This window comes from Rutidosis leptorrhynchoides, chromosome 1 (assembly GCF_046630445.1).
Source record: "Rutidosis leptorrhynchoides isolate AG116_Rl617_1_P2 chromosome 1, CSIRO_AGI_Rlap_v1, whole genome shotgun sequence".
In the NCBI taxonomy this organism is placed as follows: Eukaryota; Viridiplantae; Streptophyta; class Magnoliopsida; order Asterales; family Asteraceae; genus Rutidosis; species Rutidosis leptorrhynchoides.
Window position 1 is genome coordinate 548381529 of NC_092333.1, and position 20098 is coordinate 548401626.

The following is a 20098-nucleotide window of genomic DNA, read 5'->3' on the forward strand; positions in this document are numbered from 1 at the left end:
TAAAAAGATGGAGGGCGACAACCAAGAATCCAGGGAGATTGACCTGGCTATCAATCTTCGGTGTTCCGGTACCCATATGGAAAGAAAAAACTTTTCATAAGATTGCATCCTGGTGGGGAAAAGTCTATGAACTTCAAAATTGTGTCCTTCAGGGAGATCAAAATCTTTCCAGTGGTAAAGTCTTGGTTAAAATCATGTCCCCAAAAATCGTCAAGGAAGAGGTAAGCCTCAAATATAAGGGTAACATTTTCTATGTCAATGTATACGAGGTTCCACGTGATATTTTCCAGATACAAAAAGATGAAGATGATGTAAGTGAATGGGAAACAGAAAATTGTTCCATAAACAATGAGGCCATGCCGATTAATGATAAACCACCGGAATCCGTATAGCAACCGGTGGCCGAGCTAAATCCGATGATAAACCCTAACACAAGGGTGGAAGATCAAAGGTCCAAATGCTTTAAAACCAGTGAGGCTTTCTCTAGGGTTGAGGATACATTTAATGATGATAATCTTAAAAGGAGTAAAGATGCGGATGATGGGTTGAACGAAGTGTCAGACATTAATGATGAGAATGTGGTGTGGAAGGTCCGGAAGGATATCGAGGAGACAAACAGTTCAAACAACAACGGTATTAGAAGTGGGCCAGGGATACAAGTTGACGTTGGGCCCAACATATGCCCAGGACCAAGTGGGCCGAGAACCCAAAACGGTGGGTTAGCAACTAATATTGGGGACACTGTCAAGAAGCCTGATGGGCCTATTGGGCTTAACAAAACAGACAAGGTGGATCACGAACCTAAAGAGTGCAATAAAGGATTAGAGCCCACTGATATTAATTTGGCAGAATTGGGGATCCCTGTTGAATTTCGCAGTGATAACTCAACCAAAATCACGGGTCACAAGTTTAGAACCAAATTATCAAAGAGGAATGTTAAATCCCAAATTAATCTACCTAATTTACTTTCTACAGGTGATGTGAGCTCGAAGACAAGATACAGTAGTCGATCACTTAATTCAATTTGGAAGAAAGCAGCAAGATGGCATGTATCTTCTAGGTTTTTACATCTGAAGAATTTTGCAAGGAAAATCCACCTGCTGAAGAGAAAAAAGAGAAAGTTCCCATCTTCAATTTCAACTTCTAAATCAGTCTCTAAGTCTAAAAATAGCAAGTACGGATCAAAGAGTGGAGGTGGAAGCTTGGTGAACAAGGGCAAACAGAAAGTACCCATCAATTGCATCAATTCTCATTCTCAAGGAAGCGAAGATACGGTGAATCACCAGGGATTTGGTGAATTGTTGGGGCTTCATTGGGGAGGTCAGAAACATTGAATCTTCCTTCTCGTTCGATAGTCTGTGTTATTATGATACTTCTTTCAGTCAATATTCGAGGTTTTAAAAAGAAAGGGATGTTAGGTTGGCTTCGCAACCTCTGTGATAGTTCAAAACCTTATATTATGGTAGTACAAGAAACAATGTGCGAGTCTATTGATGAAAAATTCATTGAGTTCTTTTGGGGTTCCCCGAATTATAATTTTACTCAGAAGGCGGCTAATGGCAGGTCGGGGGGGGGGGGGGGGGGGGTCGTTACTGATATGGGATCCTAGTATGTTTAATGTTGATCAAACTGTGGAGGGTGAATATTACCTAGCGGCTAAAGGAAAATTCAAAGGACACGATCGAGATACAATTGTAGTGAACGTATATGGTCCTCACGATGATAATAAAAAGCGAGTGTTTTTCGACAGTTTGGAGAACCTTATGAAATTCGACAATGAAAACATGATATTGTGTGGAGATTTTAACGAGGTTCGGAGGATGGAAGAACGAAGGAATTGTGAATTCAATCAACGAAGAGCTACTCGTTTTAACAAATTTATTGATAAAGCAGGGTTAGTTGATGTTCCTTTAGTTGGCAAAAAGTACACCAGAATCTGTGATAATGGGAAGAAATTCAGCAAGTTGGATAGGGTTTTAGTCTCTGGTTCGGTCCTAAATATATGGAGTGAACTATCAGTTTTGGTTCTCGATATGCTAAGATCCAAAGTCATAGATTACGGGCCCAAGCCCGTAAAGGTTTTTGACTCGTGGCTCAAACATCCTGATGCAGGTAACGTTATTTCAGAAGCATGGGATACTCAGGTGAAGGCAACACGTCCGGATATCATCTTTCGTTTGAAACTCAAAAACTTAAAGACGGCTCTCAAGAACTGAAGTAAAATTGTTTATGGTAATTTGGATTCTGAGATCGAATCGGCGAAAAAGGAGGCAAGTAATTGGGAACAAATTGCAAACGACATGGATATCGACGACAATGAAAGATCTAAGTGGCTGGAAGCTAGGAGAATATGGCTTGAAAAGGATAAAATAAAAACAAATATGATGAAGCAAAAGTCGAGATGCAAGTGGATCACCGAGGGGGAGGAAAACACCAAATATTTTCACTCCTTGTGCAAAAGAAGAAATAGCAAAAACGCAATCAGAGGCCTGCATATCCATGGCAAGTGGGAGGACGATCCGAAACTGGTCAAAAAAGAGGTACATAATTATTTTCAAAATCTATTTCATGAAACCAATGGGGACAGACCTGTCATTCCAAACGGACCCAGAATCGAATTAACAGTTGAAGAGGCAAACCTTTTAGAGGTCAGTTTTGATGAACAGGAGATTTGGGAGGCGGTGAAAGGGTGTGATGGGTCGAAGGCTCCGGGACCCGACGACTTTAATTTTAAATTTTTAAAAAAATATTGGAATCTAATCAAGCGTGACCTTCTTGTGGCGATTGAGTGGTTTTGGGAAAAAGGTGAGATTTCGAATGGTTGCAACGCTTCTTTTATGACACTAATCCCGAAGTGCATTGACCTAACAGAACTTGGTGACTATCGGTCAATAAGTTTGATAAATAGCTACTATAAGGTAATCGCCAAGTTACTTGCTAATAGAATCCGAAGGGTCTTACCTCGTCTTATTGGAATTGAACAAAGTGCTTTTCTTTCGGAGCGTTCCATTTTAGACGGGATATTGGTTCTAAATGAAAGTGTTTGTGATTTAAAAAGGAGTAGGGCTAGAAGTTTCATCTTCAAAGCGGATTTCGCTAAGGCATTTGATAGCGTGAATTGGAATTTCTTACTATCAATGTTGAGTCGAATGGGATTCGGGGCTAAATGGGTTAAATGGATTGAATCGTGCCTTAAATCCGCATCTATATCCATCCTTGTCAATGGATCTCCAACTGAAGAATTCAAACTTCAACGTGGTATTAGACAAGGTGACCCTCTTTCACCTTTTCTTTTCATTATAGCTAGTAAACGTCTAAATGTTCTTGCTCAAGAAGCTAGGGTAAAGGGTCTCATGTCGGGGGTGAAAGTAGGTAAAGATAAGATTCCGTTAACCCACTTCCAATACGCGGATGACACCATATTTATTGGAGAATGGTCTAAACGGAACATTTTTAATTGTATAAAACTATTACTTTGCTTTGAAGACGTTTCGGGCTTTAAAATTAACTTTGAGAAAAGTTGTCTTTACGGGATTAATGTGGTGACGGATGAAATAGAGTTAATGGCTAAGCAACTCAAGTGTAGCTCCGGCAAACTTCCCTTCACTTATCTCGGGGTACCGGTAGGGGCAAAAATGAATAAAAGTAAAGATTGGGATCCGGTGATTAAAAAATTTCATAAACGATTCTTGGATTGGAAATCTAGAACGGTATCATTCGGGGGGCGTTTGACGCTTATCAAGTCGGTTCTAAACAGTTTACCGGCTAGCATCTTACATTTGCTTGAAGGTTTGCGTCATATCTTTTTTTGGGACGGGTCGGGTGAGGGAAATAAAATGTCTTGGGTTAAGTGGAATGATATTTTACTTCCATATGGGGAGGGAGGGTTAAACATAGGGTCGCTAAAAGCAAAAAATTGGGCACTCTTGGGAAAATGGTGGTGGAGGTTTCGTACCGAAACCAATGCTTTTTGGGTTAAAATAATTCAAAGTATCTACGGTCGGGAGGGCGGGTTGGGGTCATCTCCTAATGGTCGGGTTGGGGTTGGTTACTCACCATGGAAAGATGTCATTAAGATTGGCATGGAAATGACAAAACGTGGCTACAATTTTAACAATTCGTTTGTAAGAAATATTGATGAAGGTTCGGACGTGCTATTTTGGGAGGATCTTTGGGTCGGTGAACAACGTTTAAGAGATAAATATCCGCGACTATACCACTTGGAGGAAGTCAAAGATGCTAAAATAAATGACAGAGTGTTGTGTAACAACGGTACTCGAGTTTTCACTTGGCAATGGAGCAGGCCACCTCTCGGCAGAAATGGAGTTGAGGTCGAACAGCTGCAGCTTGAAGTCAGGAACCAGTTTCATAGGTTAGGGTCAAGAACTGGGTGGGAGTGGTCGTCTAGCGAAGATGGAAAATTTCACACCAAAACATTAACAAACATCTTGGACTTGCAACTTTGTGAGGCGTCTGGGGAGGCAAGAGAAACCGAAATCAACAGATTGCTTCCACAATCAATCGGAATTTTCATTTGGAGGACCAAAAGAAGACGGTTACCGGTAAGAGTAGAACTTGATAGGTGAGGGATTGACTTACATACGGTTAGATGTCCCGTATGCGACAAGGATTTGGAATCAATTGACCACGCCATTGTTCTTTGCAAATATGCGACTGAGATTTGGGATCGGGTTTTTCATTGGTGGGGTCTTGGAGACTTCACACTTACTAGTGTCAATGATGTTTTCAATGATCACGAGGGCACTATAGCCGGGGTAAAATCAACGTTTCTATGGCAAGCGGTTAAATGGGTTTGTGGGTATCTAATATGGAAGAATAGGAACCTAAAGGTTTTTCGCAATGAGACACGTTCAAGGGATACACTTGTTAACGACATCCAAATTAAGAGCTTCGAATGGATATCCAAGAGAGGTAAAAAGCTTAATATCGAGTGGCATCAATGGTTGATAAATCCAGGTTCATATGGGAACTTTCGATCGGGCATAGGTTAAAACTCTATCGATTTAGTAACTGTACTTAGTTAAGCCATACATAGTGTGTTTTTAGCTGTAAAGTTTCGGGCTTTCTGTGTGTAACGGAGGCATCCGCAAATGCAATGTGCATGTCTCTGTTAAGTTTATAAATATATATATTTCTTGGCTTTGCAAAAAAAAAAAAAAAAAAAAAAAAAAAAATTATAAAACTAAACAATGGTCAAAAAGGTTGTGGGTCAATCTGTACAAAATGTTTTGACCCATTACATAAACATTTATTCAAAAAGATGGAGATAACATCTTTCAAATTTTCTTTTGCTATCTATTACTCTGTATATAATATCAATGTTTGATATAATAGCTTTAAATTTGAATGTAATTCTTTCGTTTTGATTGTGAAACGATTTTTTAATGCCTACAAGTGATCCGATATGGGTTGACATTTGAAGAATTTTATCTCATTAGGAAAAATGGACGAATTTGAGATGGACGACTGGACAATTTAATTTGAAAATTGCCATACTCTACCTCCTTTATGTGGTGTGGTTTGCTTTAAAATTTTATGAATGGTTCCATACTTGTGTTATAGGTTCTAAAATGAGATGTAGAAGCTGACTTGATAGTTCTCAACTTTGCTACTATTTATCATCAAGAGTTGACTGGGTGATAGAATGTGAGCAACAATTGGAGGAGCTACAAAATTCTAATTATGATCGATATAGCATTGGTGCCATAAATACAAGGTGAGGAGGTCACTAATGTGACATAAGTATATAACTGGTGAGATCCATGAATTGTGAAGTGATCTTAAATTATAAGAAAAATCATTAAGTAGTGCTCTGTGTGCCAAAGACTATGCGGCTGCCAACTTAGGTCGAGATAATCCTTCTCACATCGCTAAAATGGTCACCTCACAAATTAATTCCTTCCATATGTTATTTGAGTGACTATCTTCTTTTGAGATATAAAGTTATGTTATTTCAGTGACAATATATATTTTATGTTATTTCAATGACAATCTTCTTTTAGACGGGATGGAGGATATTGTTGGTCAAGGTGAGCAACTTTTGTTTGATTTTTGAGGTTTGAGTTGTTTTGTAGATATTGGGCATCTCTCATTATCTATTCGGCTATTCCTCTTTTTAGATGTTATATTTCGAGGTTGATGTAACATAGAAACCAAATAAGCATTTGCCACATGTACCCTATTGGTATTGCTTCAAAATGTAACATTTTTTTAGTGTATAATAAATAGTACATATTCAATTTGGATACATATATGATATACCGAAGAATGTGATGGTGAACGACTGTTTACTTCTTTGTAGGAATTTCTTTTACATGAAATCAAGAATTTCTTTGTAGGAATTTCTTTTGCATAATCCCGCGAAGTCGCGGGTTATAACTTAGTAAAGTTTCATATTGTCTTAAAAAAAAAAAAAAAAAAAAACGGAAACTTCGAATGGAGTGTCTTCGTCAAACTCTTTTCTTTTTAATAATTACTCGTATATGTGTATTTACTTAAAAAAATTCCTTGACTGATTTTCGATGTATATTATGTCTAGGGAAGATGGTACATCGTATCCGATTAAATGTTATCGTAAATTTTGATTAAATTAAATTTTATCATATTTCCCATTAATTTTAAAGATTTTTTCAAAATTTAAACATAAGCATCAAGATCAAACAATAGGTTTGTTTAACCACGCAATTTAATTTTACAAAAAATAGAAAATTCCTTTTTTTTTTTTTTTTTCAAAAATACGGAGTATCATATAAACGGTAAATAAAACCTTGTATCTAAAGGTTTGGTAAATTGAAACTATAAAACGGAGACAATGGCCATTATCCGTATTTGTTAGTGCTATGAAGTTACTAAAATTGCAACAGTCGATATCATTATATTTGTTAAATGTTTTAATGTTATTTTTTTTTGAAAAGCAAACATGAATTATTATTATTATTAAAATAGGAAGATACAAGCTAAGTATGCCAAAAGCATACCAAGCATTACATGACATAACTGTACAACTCAAGAAAGAAAACATAGAGCAAAGAACAAACTGAAAAGCTGAGAAGAGACAAAGATCAACAAGAGTTCAGTAGGTCAACCATGGTCATCAAACGAAGACGGATTTAAAAGCCACTGATTCCAATCTAAGTTTGATTTTATTTGATCTTTTTGAAATACATTCGAACGATTTTAATTGAATCTCATTGAGCGCCATCGGACCATTCCCTTTTTTCTTTTGAAATATAGTAGCGTTTCTATTTTGCCAAATAGTATAACCCGAAATCCACTCAATAGCTTGCCATAATTTCGAGATCCCACCCAACAAAACGCTGCTTCTTTTCCCACTGACGATAGACCATATCTCATAAATCTTTTGCAAACGAACATTTAAGAAGGATATGATCAACGTTTTCAATGTTGCCATCACAAACAAGACATCCCAATGAATTAAGGTCAATTCCACGTTTATCTAGCTTTACTCGAACGACAATTCTTCATAAAAGCGCACGCCAAACAAAGATACCAATTTTTTGTGATACTAAGTTGTTGCACATGGTTTCCTTAGGGTAGGGTTTGAAGGCAATTATAGAATGTTGTCATCAATCCTCTCAGCAAGTATAGAAGTGGATAAAATCCCAGAAGGGTGTAAATTACATATCCAATAATCTTCATCCTTACACCCGAACCTGAATTCACCAAGAAGATGTTGGAGTTCATCAAATTTAGCCTGGGTTCTACGTTTCGGCATTCGAATTCAATCCCAGTCAGCAGTCCAAAGACTATCATTCTTCACTAGCCTATCCATGACCAAAACATTTTTAATTCCCGCAAGTCTGAAAAGCCTTTCGAATTTTTCACTAAGAATTAAATAGCCAAGCCATTTGTCCTTCCAAAAGAGAGTACAATCGCCTTTGCTTACAATTTTCACAAATGAGTTAGTAAACTCAAAACCAAGATTATTGATTTCCTAACCAATTAGGCGAATGTTGTTTCAAGTTGATTTTGTAAATAAGTTTTGGTTTTGATCCAAACAACCCAACCTGCCATCCCTCCCAAAGATACAACGAATTACCTTTGTCCAAAGTGCATTTTTTCAATTCTAAATCGCCACCACCATTTTTCTAGCAAAGCAAAATATTTTGCTTTAAGAGACCCGATGTTCAACCCCCCGCGCATAAGTTAAAAGAACATTTTCCCATTTAACCCATGAGATTTTTGAGATATCTCCCGGCCCGCCCCAAAAGAATTTACGTCTCAAACCTTCGAGTGTGTTAATGACATTCGTTGGAACACGGAATAAGGAGAAGACATATAAGAGAACACTAAGCACCGATTTGATTAGGGTAAGGCGTCCACCAAATGACATGGTTTTACAGTTCCAATCCGATAACCTCAAGTAAAATTTGTCAATTATTGCCTTCCAATCCCGACTATTATTCATCTTTTGACCGATTGGAAGACCAATATAAAAACTCTGCCACTCATTTTCTATCTCATCCCAACCTCCATTCATTCAGATGAAACCTACAACTTCTTTTCATCAATATAAGATTTCCTTTTCAATAAACTCACATAAAAATATATTTTTTAAATTTAAGTGGTGGGAGGCGGATGTCCAGCTCCTCTCCACAGGCAATGCTATAGCCCTACACATGGGGCAAAGATTCTTCTTTGACAACCATCGTTTAATGCAATCAACGTGATAACGATGCCCACACGGCAATCCACCAGTGTTCTCGTTTTATTCGTAATCATTCAAACAAATTGCACAAATACCTGCAACGTTTGTTATGCTCACTCGTAGATACTTAAGCATCTGCTTTTCGGATAAACCTAAACGATTATTGATCAAGAAACTTAATTGTATGGTATCTATTGTAACGAAAAATCAATATGCCGTCTATATACTCTACCAAGTTTGGTGGTGGATATAGAGCCAATTGACATATTACAAATTCTACCAAATTTGTTGGTAGATTTAGCATGTTGGGGTGAAAATTATATTTTCGATTCCATGTATATGAATCGGGATGAGGATTAATCGCCCATGTGAGATAGTGTGTATTATAATGTAGAATCACTACACCGTCTATATATTCAACCAAGTTTGCTGTTGGAGTACTAGCCAACATACCGTATACATATCCTATCAAGTCTGGTGGTATATGTCGCATGTTGGGGTGAAGCTCGTGATAATTCATTGTTTTCTAAATTTTAATAGTCAACCTAAATTCGACAAACTAATGAATTTTGAAAGAGTAAGGCTTCAGAACAAGAAGCAAAATTGGCTGATGTAGAATTCAAGAAGCAAAATCAATCAAATTAGCAAAAGTCATTACTAAAGCACAAGACAAGGCTCTAGATAAGCTTGAAGCTGCTGAAAAGGCACCTGAAGTGAGTCCACTGGAGACTGAACGATCAATGGAATTATCTGATAAGCATCTCAGGAGAAAATATGCTGATGTGATAACAAGGAGATCTAATCCTGGCAAGATCGTCAAATGTCATAGAGGGACAAAGAGAACCTTCAATATCAGCAGAGATAATCATGTTCATGAGAAGGTAGATTATAGAGATCTGAGGGTGTTTGGACTTAATGAATGGATGGAAATGCTGCAGTACTTCATTGGAAAATGAGACAGTAAAGAAGATACTGAGTCTTGAGTTACAAGATCTACTTAACAAGGCAACAAAGCATGGTAATGCACCAGTAATTAATGATTGTAGATGAAGTGCTATTTCAAAAGAAGAAGATGAAGAAATCTACTGGTGGCCCACGTAGAAGAGATCCAATCATCCTACCTCCTTAAATTCTTGTACTCAAGCCAGAAGACTTGCCTGCACTGTTTCCTGAAGTGCTATCTCAAAAGAAGAAGATGAAGAAATCTACTGGTGGCCCACGTAGAAGAGATCCAATCATCCTACCTCCTTAAATTCCTGTACGTTATATATATATATATATATATATATATATATATATATATATATATATATATATATATATATATATATATATATATATATATATATATATATATATATATATATATACTGCTTTGTTAAATAATAATTACTTGTACAGAAAGGTTTTAAATTAAATATTTCTATAAATCTATCCGATTAGATGAATATGCAAAAGATCCTCTCCGTGTTTTCTGGTTAGTTAATTATTTGAATTGATACGTGTTTTTTTCTATAATCTGTCATTTGACACATTTAAAAAGCGTGGTAAACTATTTTCATAAATAAATAAAATCTCTTTATATATTATATATATATGATAATAACAAAACCAATAATAGATCATCTAAAATTTAAAACACTAATCCTAGCCATCCATTATTATTAACATCTATAATCTACACCATTCAAATTTTCTAATCAACATTATGACCTCATAATCACCTTTAGTAGTTATTTAATGACTAAATTACCTTTCTAAAATTTTGGACGGAATAACACTAACAAATTAGGGGTCTGCCACCTATTTCCCAACCATTTGAAAACACACCCAAATTAAAACATGTTTTCTCCCATTTGAAAAAAAAAAGAAACACCCTCAAAATGTTAATTAGGGGTTTTGAAAATTGTTGTAATCATCAAGCCTACAATCATAGTATGTTCATTTAAATTAATTCATCTCATCATCAAACCTGCATCCGATCATGTTCGTTTAAATTTCAATTACATTATCAACTAATTTCAGAACCCTAATTTACCTCATCGACTCAATTGTATCATCTTCTCAACAATGATTAAATTTTAGCATACATATGGATTCCATTATCAGGTACTTTTATCTTCATCTATAAATTATCCTTATCTATAAATTGTGTAATTAATCATGCTTTTCATCACTACGAATTCAGTCATTTCAATTATGTATTTTTTGATTACATTGCTTATCATCAATAAACCCTATTAAAATCAATTTTCTGTTACGAATTTATTCAATTTAGTTTTGGGTTTTTGATTATTTGATTAAATTGTTTATTATGATTATTCTATTTTAGGATAATATATGGGATTTTAAAAATTATTAAAATTATATGCCGGTATTTAGGTACTATATTATTCAATTTCAAAGAATATTATACAGAGGAATATTCAAATGAAATCAACTTTTAAGTTGAGTTCCAAATGATCAATCAGAGTGTGACACGTGGCACGATAATCACATGTGATTGAAAAAAATTCAAAAAAAATTATTTTTTTTTTGAAATTTTTTTCAATCACATGTGATTTGATTTGACATGCAGTAATCACATGTGACTCTGCATGCCAATCACATGTGATTCTGCATGTCAAATTCAATCACATGTGATTGAATTTTTTTTTTAATAAAATGACGAATTTCAGTAAATTTGTGCTGAAATCTTTAAACACCAAGTTTTTGATCAAAACTTGATCAAATCACCGAATTAAAATCTGAAATTTTGAAGATATGATCATGAAACGCTAACAAACTTAATCATATCACCAAATTAAAGTCTGTTTCCGGTTGAATTTTTTTTTTTTTTGAAAAAGAAATTTTGAATTATTTTTTTCAATCACATATTATTGTATTTTACAATCACATGTGATTGAGTTTGAAATGCTAAATAAATAAAAAAAAAATTCAAGAAAAAAAATTAAAAAAAAAATTTTCAAACAAAAAAAATTAAAAGAAAAATTCATTTTTTGAATTTTTTTTTCCAATCACATGTGATTGTCGCGCTACATGTCGCGCTCTGATTGGTTCGTTGAATTTCAAGCAAATTATTGGATTTAAGGGATTACAACTCTAGACAAATAAATTGATAATGCAAAATAAAATGTATTAGTCCCTCCGCAACGGGCGAGTTTAATCAACTAGTTATTACTATTACTATTATTATTAATATAATAATTCTTATTATCATGACAAATGGTTCGAAAATGTAAAATAAGTTACTAAAATTATCTAAGAAGATAACATGATTTTTCCAAATGTCTAAAAAGGATAGTATTTTTTAATTTGAAACTCGAAAAGGATTGTGATTTCAAATTGTGCTACAAGTAAGCCCATCATGTAACCAGTATACGTCAACACTTAACAGACTTAGTTAACATAAGTTAGAAAATGTATCAACAATGAGCATTCTTAAAAGTACAGGGACTAGTGGTATAGGCGTATAGCTGTTAAAAGATAGGGACTGGCGATAAATATTTGGATAAACCACGTGAACTAACGGTATAAGTAACTCTATTATAGAATAATTATCTTATTGATCGAATTAGAGAATTATTTTTAGTTATTTATCTTTGTGACATGCACTTTCAATAATTTTATTTTGAAGTTAAAGAGCGCACTAAGACATTAGAATACGAGCAAAATATATATTTCGAGTAAAATTATCATATTGTACATGAGGATGAGCAAGTTGTTCAACCGCTTTTAAATTTGTTATCAATGATTTTAAACCGTCTAAATGTCGTTGAGCCGAGTTGTAATGATTTTTATTATCGTATTTATATGACTATGATGATGCTTATTTTTGTTGAGTACTAATCAAAAGATTTTAGTGTTCACCCTCCTAGTCATAAACTTCAAGTGTGACGCCCCGTACAAAATCAACGTGTACGGATAATCAACAACAGGATCTTTACACGGTTACAACACTATATGCTATTTTAAAATAAGCTTTGCATTCGTGAAAAGGTAACGTTTTTACCAACGTCGAATGTTTTACAAAAGATGACGTCTTTACCAACGTCAAATGTTTTACAAAAGATGACGTCTTTACCAACGTCAAATATCTTACAAGGATAACGCGCTTCTACGAATAGAAAGCATTAACATAAGTACGTGACACAAAGGTCATTACAAAACCATTGTTCAAATGAAACATAAGTTGTGAATGCAAAGTAAAAGTTTCACGATTGAGACATCTCTAAACAATGAAGCGGAAGTCTAACATAGCGAGTCTGTAACAGCAAGTCTATAGTGTGATAATCCGGAAAATTTCCGATTAAATTTAAACTAAACTTCGACTGTTTCCAACGATTCACGAATAACCAGTTATGAAAAGATATGTAAATATATATGTGAGTATATGTACATCATTTACAATCATTATTATTATCAGTATTATAATTATTATTATTAATAATTATCATTAATATAATTACTAATATATTATTAGTATTAATACTTACCATTGATATTAAAATAATGAAATATCATTATTATTATTATTATTAATATTATTATTAACAAAATTATTATTATTATCATTCATCATTTATTAATATGATTATGAATATTATATTATTATTAAGTATTATCATTTACAATCATTATTATTATAGATATTATTAATATTAATATCATAACTATCACTAGCAGTATTATTATTATTATTATTATTATTATTATTATAGTTATCATTATTTTAATTATTATTATTATTAGTATTATTATTAGAATTTTTCATTAACAAAAATTATTATCATTATTATTAATTATAATTATAATTATAATTAAAATTATCATTATTAATATGATTAATAATAATATTATTATCATTTTATTTTAGTATTATCATTATTAATATTATTATTATTAGGATTATTATTATTATTATTATTATTATTATTATTATTATTATTATTATTATTATTATTATTATTATTATTATTAATATAACTAATATTATTATTCTTATATATAATACAATAATACAGATATATAAATCAATTAAGGCATACAAATACCTAAATTTTTCTAGTTAATCACGATCTGTATATATTTTTTTTCCTTTTCCTGATCGTATCCATTGCCATCTGCTTTCCATTCTATTTTTTTATTATCTGCTTTTATTTTGTTTATATATTTCTGTTCTGGATCGTGACTATGAGTCAACCTTCACCATCTTTATCTAACAATTTAACCATTGAGAGTATATTAATCTCACCTAAACTCTATATAACTCCCTGATACAAATTTAATTCACAAACCAAAAAGAAAAACAGAAAATAAAGCTCGTATACCTCTGTTCTTCACTTTTTCAGCCAAATCGCGAATTCGAATTTAATTTAAAAATCTATAAATGCAAATGTGTTAGGAATTAATTACTTAAACTTTCTGCAAAGTCTCAAATTCCAATTCATTCTATCGAAGTCTAATTTTAGAGTCAAAGTTTCGAATTAAAAAGTTAACTGATTTGTTCTTCGTAAAATTCGAGTTCGTGGTGACGTTTTTAGTCAAATTGATGGTTTGAAATGTTCCAAGGAATGATTTGAAACATGATTCGTGATGAAATTTTTGTTTAAAACAATCCCAAAATCGAAATCATTTTTTTTTCTTTCTCTCCTTCGCGACAGCAGCAGCACTCTTATTTTTTTATATTTTTTTTTCTTTTCTGTGATTAAAAAACACCCACATCCTATTCGTGTTTGTTTCTATTTCACTCATAAATCAAGTTCTTAATTAAGATTGAGTTTGATTTTGGTCGTTTGATTCATGAAGAAGAAGGAGATGAACACATAAATAATTCGGGTTAAATATTGTTAGGCAGTGTTATAAATTAGAAAATCAAATTGGACTGGATGGTTTAGTGGGTGTTTAGGTATTCGGGAGGTCTCGGGTTCGAGCCCGGTCGTAGGCATTTCTTTTTGGGAAAACATATAAAGGCAGCTTTCTAATTATTATTATTATTATATTATTTATTGTTATTATTATTATTGTTACTATTAGTTATTGTTATTATTACTAGTATTATAGTTATTATTATAATTATTATTACTAATAAAAGTATTAGTTACAATTATTATTATTTTTATAATGATTATTATTATTATTGTTATTACTAATATTATTATCATTACTAAGTATTGTTATCAAAAATTTAAAATAAGTATAATTATCATTAATAGTATTATTATTATTATTAAAACTATTATTATTATCATTAGTAACAAAATGGTTATTTTTATAGTTATTATTAATATCAGTATTATTACTGTTATCATTAATACTAGAAATATCATTAATTTTTAAATCTATCATTTTATTAAAACTAGTATTATTATTAAGAATATTATTAGTAGTATCATTATTATTAACATTATAAGTGTTATTAAAATTATCATATTATATTAAAATTTCATTATTATTATTATTATTAAATCTAATAGTATTATTACCCTTATCTTAATATTTTCATTAATTTAACTAACAAATGATATTCATATAACAATATACTTAATACACATAATTAAACTATATTAATATCTTATTTATTAAAATATATAAAATGAATATATTTAATAAGATAATGAAATATATAGTTTATTAATATAAAAACTATATCATTAATAATAATATATATATTTGTTCAATTAAAAGTATATGTTTTAATATATATAATTGAATATAGGTTCGTGAATCTGAGGATAACTCTACACTTGTTCAGTACCGTCATATGCATATTTACTACAAACTATCGTATCGTATCGTGAGTTCATCTGCTCCCTTTTTATATATTTTTGGGCTGAGAATAAATGCAATATTTTTATAACGGATAGACACAAGTGCAAACTATTATGCGACCAACATGAGTACTCTTATTGTGTTGATATGTAACATGTTATTGTGTTCATATGAAACATGTAAAACCCTGCTTTGTAATATCATTAATTGCTAGATAATGAAGAGGCAAACGGAATTATTATAAATAGCACTATTGGGAGTAACGTCATGCACTGTTGACCTCAGGTCAATTGGTGGTATAATAATGATCTCGACAATTACATATGTATTGTCTCGGGGTAAAATCGTTTAGTTTTGATATTATACGCTCATGGCATACTTTTGATATACATGATATATCATCTTTTATTAAATCTTGTGATCTATTACTGAAATCATTATTTATGACAAACCTATGAACTCACTCAACCTCGTGTTGACTTTTTAAAGCATGTTTATTCTCGGGTACTTAAATATTGCTTCCGCTGTATATCTGCTGCTTTGATGATGATTGCTTGCTATGCTTGGAGTCTTCATTACATATCATATCAATTAAAGACAATTAATGTTCTAAATACAATGTAATCTATTTATCTTCCGCTGTAAAACTCAATAAAACGTCTCATATAGAGTCGTTCTCGTTTATACAACTGTGATTTGATATAATTAGTCACAAATACCCCAGGCCCTATTTGGGGGTGTGACATAAATGGTATCAGAGCAGACTGTTGTAGAGAACCGGGATTGCATTTTATGTGTGCCTTATACAATTAGGTACCTTAGCAATGTAGGACTACAACTTTCCTTGACCATAGTGCCTTTAATTGTTGCCTTTAATTGTTAAATGCTACACTATACCTTAGAAACTATGCTTATTAAATTCTTTAATCTTTCTTAGAATGCCGAGCCAACCTAAGATTTCTGCTCACTCTCCTAAGTACTATCCAATTCCGCCACCATATTTAAATGCGACACCATGATTTCTGAAATTCTCTACATTCCTTTGTCATGTATCATGGTTTTGTGTATTACATATGTATTACATGAAATGTTATCCATGATTCTTGAAATCTCTACTATTCATATTCATTACTTTCAAAATCTTTGCTTTCTCGTTATTTTTGATCATTGAATTTTCTTGACGAGTGGCGTCTACGAAACTCTAGAATGGAAGGGTTTGGATTACCGATTTAAAGGATCCTATAGCTCAAGCCCCTATACCTGAATAGGCCATTACGAATTAAAAGTCTTTAATCGAAAGATTATCAGATTACATACTTATTATTTATAATCTCAACACGTCATACCGCCATTATTACATAAATGGAGGACACATCATATCTTATCATATCTATTCCAATAGACTTTGTCTAACACTTTTTCTAAATTTCCTCCGTAAATCACGAATATCTTTTTACTATATATACGTATTTAAGGAGACGGATATATCATTCAGTATCCAACACCCATTTCATATCAAACCCTATCCCAAACACATAATATGGATTCCTCGAACTCCTCAAGCTAAAAATGGCAGCGTAACCGGAACGAACGAACCAATCAGTCATCATCTATTCTGGATGAATTGGGGATGGGTTCGCAGTCGACACAGTCAATGGAGGCAAGAAGAAGGTGATCCCTTCCACCAAGCGAATTCACCTCTTGGTGAAGAACCTGAAGCGCTTACCGGCGAACCAGTCCAAAACACCATTTTCTCTCTTCTTTCCAGGATATCCCATCACGATTATATAATATCGAAGATTTTAGATCTTATTCACCCCCTTGTTCCAACCGCCAATCATCCATGAATAGTAGAAGAAATCAACGAGCTTCGCGCTCGAGTGGTGGCTCTGGAGAATATGGTGCAAATTCTACAAGCATCAGCAGCATAACCAGCACCACCAGTACCAGCAATACCTCCAACATCACCAAAACCGCAAGCACTGAAAGCACCAGCAGCATCACAAGCTCCGCAAACTCCGAAACTACTGAAGACAGCAACACCATAGATATCAAGGAATAATAGTAATAATGAGTTAAGATGTATTGACTCATTCTTCCTGAAGAACTATATATGTATACTTTATATATATATATATATATATATATATATATATATATATATATTATATATATATATATATATATATATATATATATATATATATATATATATATATATATATATATATATATATATATATATATATATATGGTTTGGAACAATAATAAATCTTTTCGTACTAAGCTATTACGTGTTAATCTTAACTAGTATGTCCTACTTGGTTAATTCATATCACTAATATGCTATGATGTACATCCTTCGTTAATGACTTAACAATCGTTAATCACTGCTTCAACACAATAATCTTCATTTCATAGTAAACTAAGTGTGTTATTCGAATACATGTTTGGTTTTACACTTCTATTTTCAATGTAATCGAAACTCTCTAGAAAACATCATTCTTGCCTTGCAAATTTCACAAGAATTCCACGAGCACCAACATCATATATCGAGGTATATCAATAACAATAAATGATTGAAGTATTGATTCATAACTTCATTAAAGAAATATTCCGCGACGATTATGTAATCTCGAAAGTTTTGGAGATTATTTATCCTCGTTTCAACCGAAAATCAAATAAGTTTAATATTATATTAACTCATTAAATCCATAATTACATCTGAAGGAAGATATATATATGTACGTATATTTTTATAAAGATTGTAATTAAAAATTCTTTTGTACAAACTGTTAATTGTGAAAATATTTTAACGGGTTGGTAATACCCGAGAAATATTTATATCTCACATTAATATGTTACATTGTACATTCTTCAAAATTCTTGAAAACACCTCAGAACTATAACCAATGATTCAGAATCGTTAAACTTTAAGAACGCTGACGAAACAACAAAAGCTGTAGAGGGTCTTAATGACCAAAAGCTTGATAATAAAGAATGGTACGATGGAGAAGCTCAAAAGAAAACTTGGTACCCATGAAGGAGGTTGTTGATAAATCACGAAGATTAAACATATAACCAAAGAATCTAGATGATTCAATTTCTGAAGGAAATCATAGAAGATCTTCTTACTTATCTTAAATCCTTACAGAAGAATTTTCCTCATTATCATTTGATCTTAGAAAATTCTAAGATATCATCGTATCTTTCGTTATAAATATCCTCTATATTTCTGAAGATATCTTCATAACGATTCTTGTTCGTAATTAATTATCTCTTTGCGATATCTTTATTACATTATAAAGGAAACTGTTTTAGTTTCTATATTCTGTAAAATTCAAGTTTAAATTTTGAATGATTTGAAGTAGTGTTGGGAATTGAAGCATGAGTTAGTATAATATAATGGTGTCAGGCCAACGTGATTATATTACAGTAAGTCATGCTAAATTTTAATGGAAGATGATGATTCATAGACTTTATAATCATCATGTACCATGTTACACGACTCTTACATTCTATTTAACCTCTAAACATATCAAGAAAATATATTTCTTGATGATTCGGTCTTTTCCGGATATTCTGGTAATTTGACAAATCAAATCGTGCTATTACCTTTCCTTTCTACTTTGTATATTATGATCATTTGAAACTCCATACCTACGAATTCTGGACCATTACTCGCTTTACTTAAAGTTGAGAAGAAAAAACAAGAGCATAGAGCTCCGACATATAAGGGAAAATATAAAGCCCGATAACAACACTGAAATTACAAACCGTGTATATCAATGCGTATAGCAATATAAAGACACGGGAGAACTAAAAACACTATAAATCCAAGAGCATAGTAGAAGTAAACTGACTCTTCAGGCGACAGATGAAAAAAGAAGAACGATAGATATAAAAGTCATGAATATATCCAGAATTAGAACTGGATGAAGCATATTGAAGAATCTTTTTGAAGTATGAATTGAGGAAAAAGTATAGAAGTGGTGAAGATAATAAAACAGAAGAAACTAATTTATAGCGAAATTCCAGACACGGCAATTAAGGCAATTCACCGCATTTAATTAAAGAAAATCCAAATTTCCTTAATTACCGGAGAATTAAATCTTATAAAGATTTCGAAGATTTCTTTAAATCCCTTGAATTCCGAAAATCAACTTTAACCATATCAAAAGTTAAGGCGAACATTTAATTTCCTCATTTCAATCTTTTATGATAGCTTCGCTTATACTCTTCCTGTAATCAAATTATTTCATCCATATTACCCAATGTTAATAAAACTCTATTTTTCAACTCATATTCATCATTCTTGTTGTAAAGAATGACGATCTCTATCAAATTTCATGACTATGATTTTCATGAACTACTCTCTATTTTGTCTACCCTAATATTGTGGCATAAACACTCAAGGTTTATATAAGCTCACTATTATTCATAACACATTTCAAGTGTATTGAAATGTTTGTATAGCGTCATCATCTCTTTCTGAGAAAACCTAATCAATAACACTCTTGTTAAATTGTTTAGATAACCTCCGCAATAATAATAAAATGCACTTCGTAGAATTTATGGTTCGTATGATTTAAACTCTTGAAACAAAACAATATCTATCTGTTAAAATTCATGCAAAGC

The 20098-nt window shown here is 32.3% G+C and overlaps 2 protein-coding genes across 2 annotated transcripts; both read left to right on the forward strand.

The window, feature by feature from the left end:
* Positions 1–1610: 1610 nt before the first annotated feature.
* Positions 1611–2216, forward strand: LOC139843405 (uncharacterized). Its single transcript, XM_071833476.1, has one exon. The coding sequence runs from the start codon at positions 1611–1613 to the stop codon at positions 2214–2216; it is 606 nt and encodes a 201-aa protein (XP_071689577.1).
* An 84-nt stretch (positions 2217–2300) lies between these two features.
* On the forward strand, positions 2301–9645 carry LOC139843414 (uncharacterized). Its single transcript, XM_071833486.1, has 4 exons — positions 2301–4562; positions 4629–4977; positions 5665–5737; positions 9306–9645. The coding sequence occupies exons 1-4, from the start codon at positions 2301–2303 to the stop codon at positions 9643–9645; spliced, it is 3024 nt and encodes a 1007-aa protein (XP_071689587.1).
* Positions 9646–20098: the final 10453 nt, after the last annotated feature.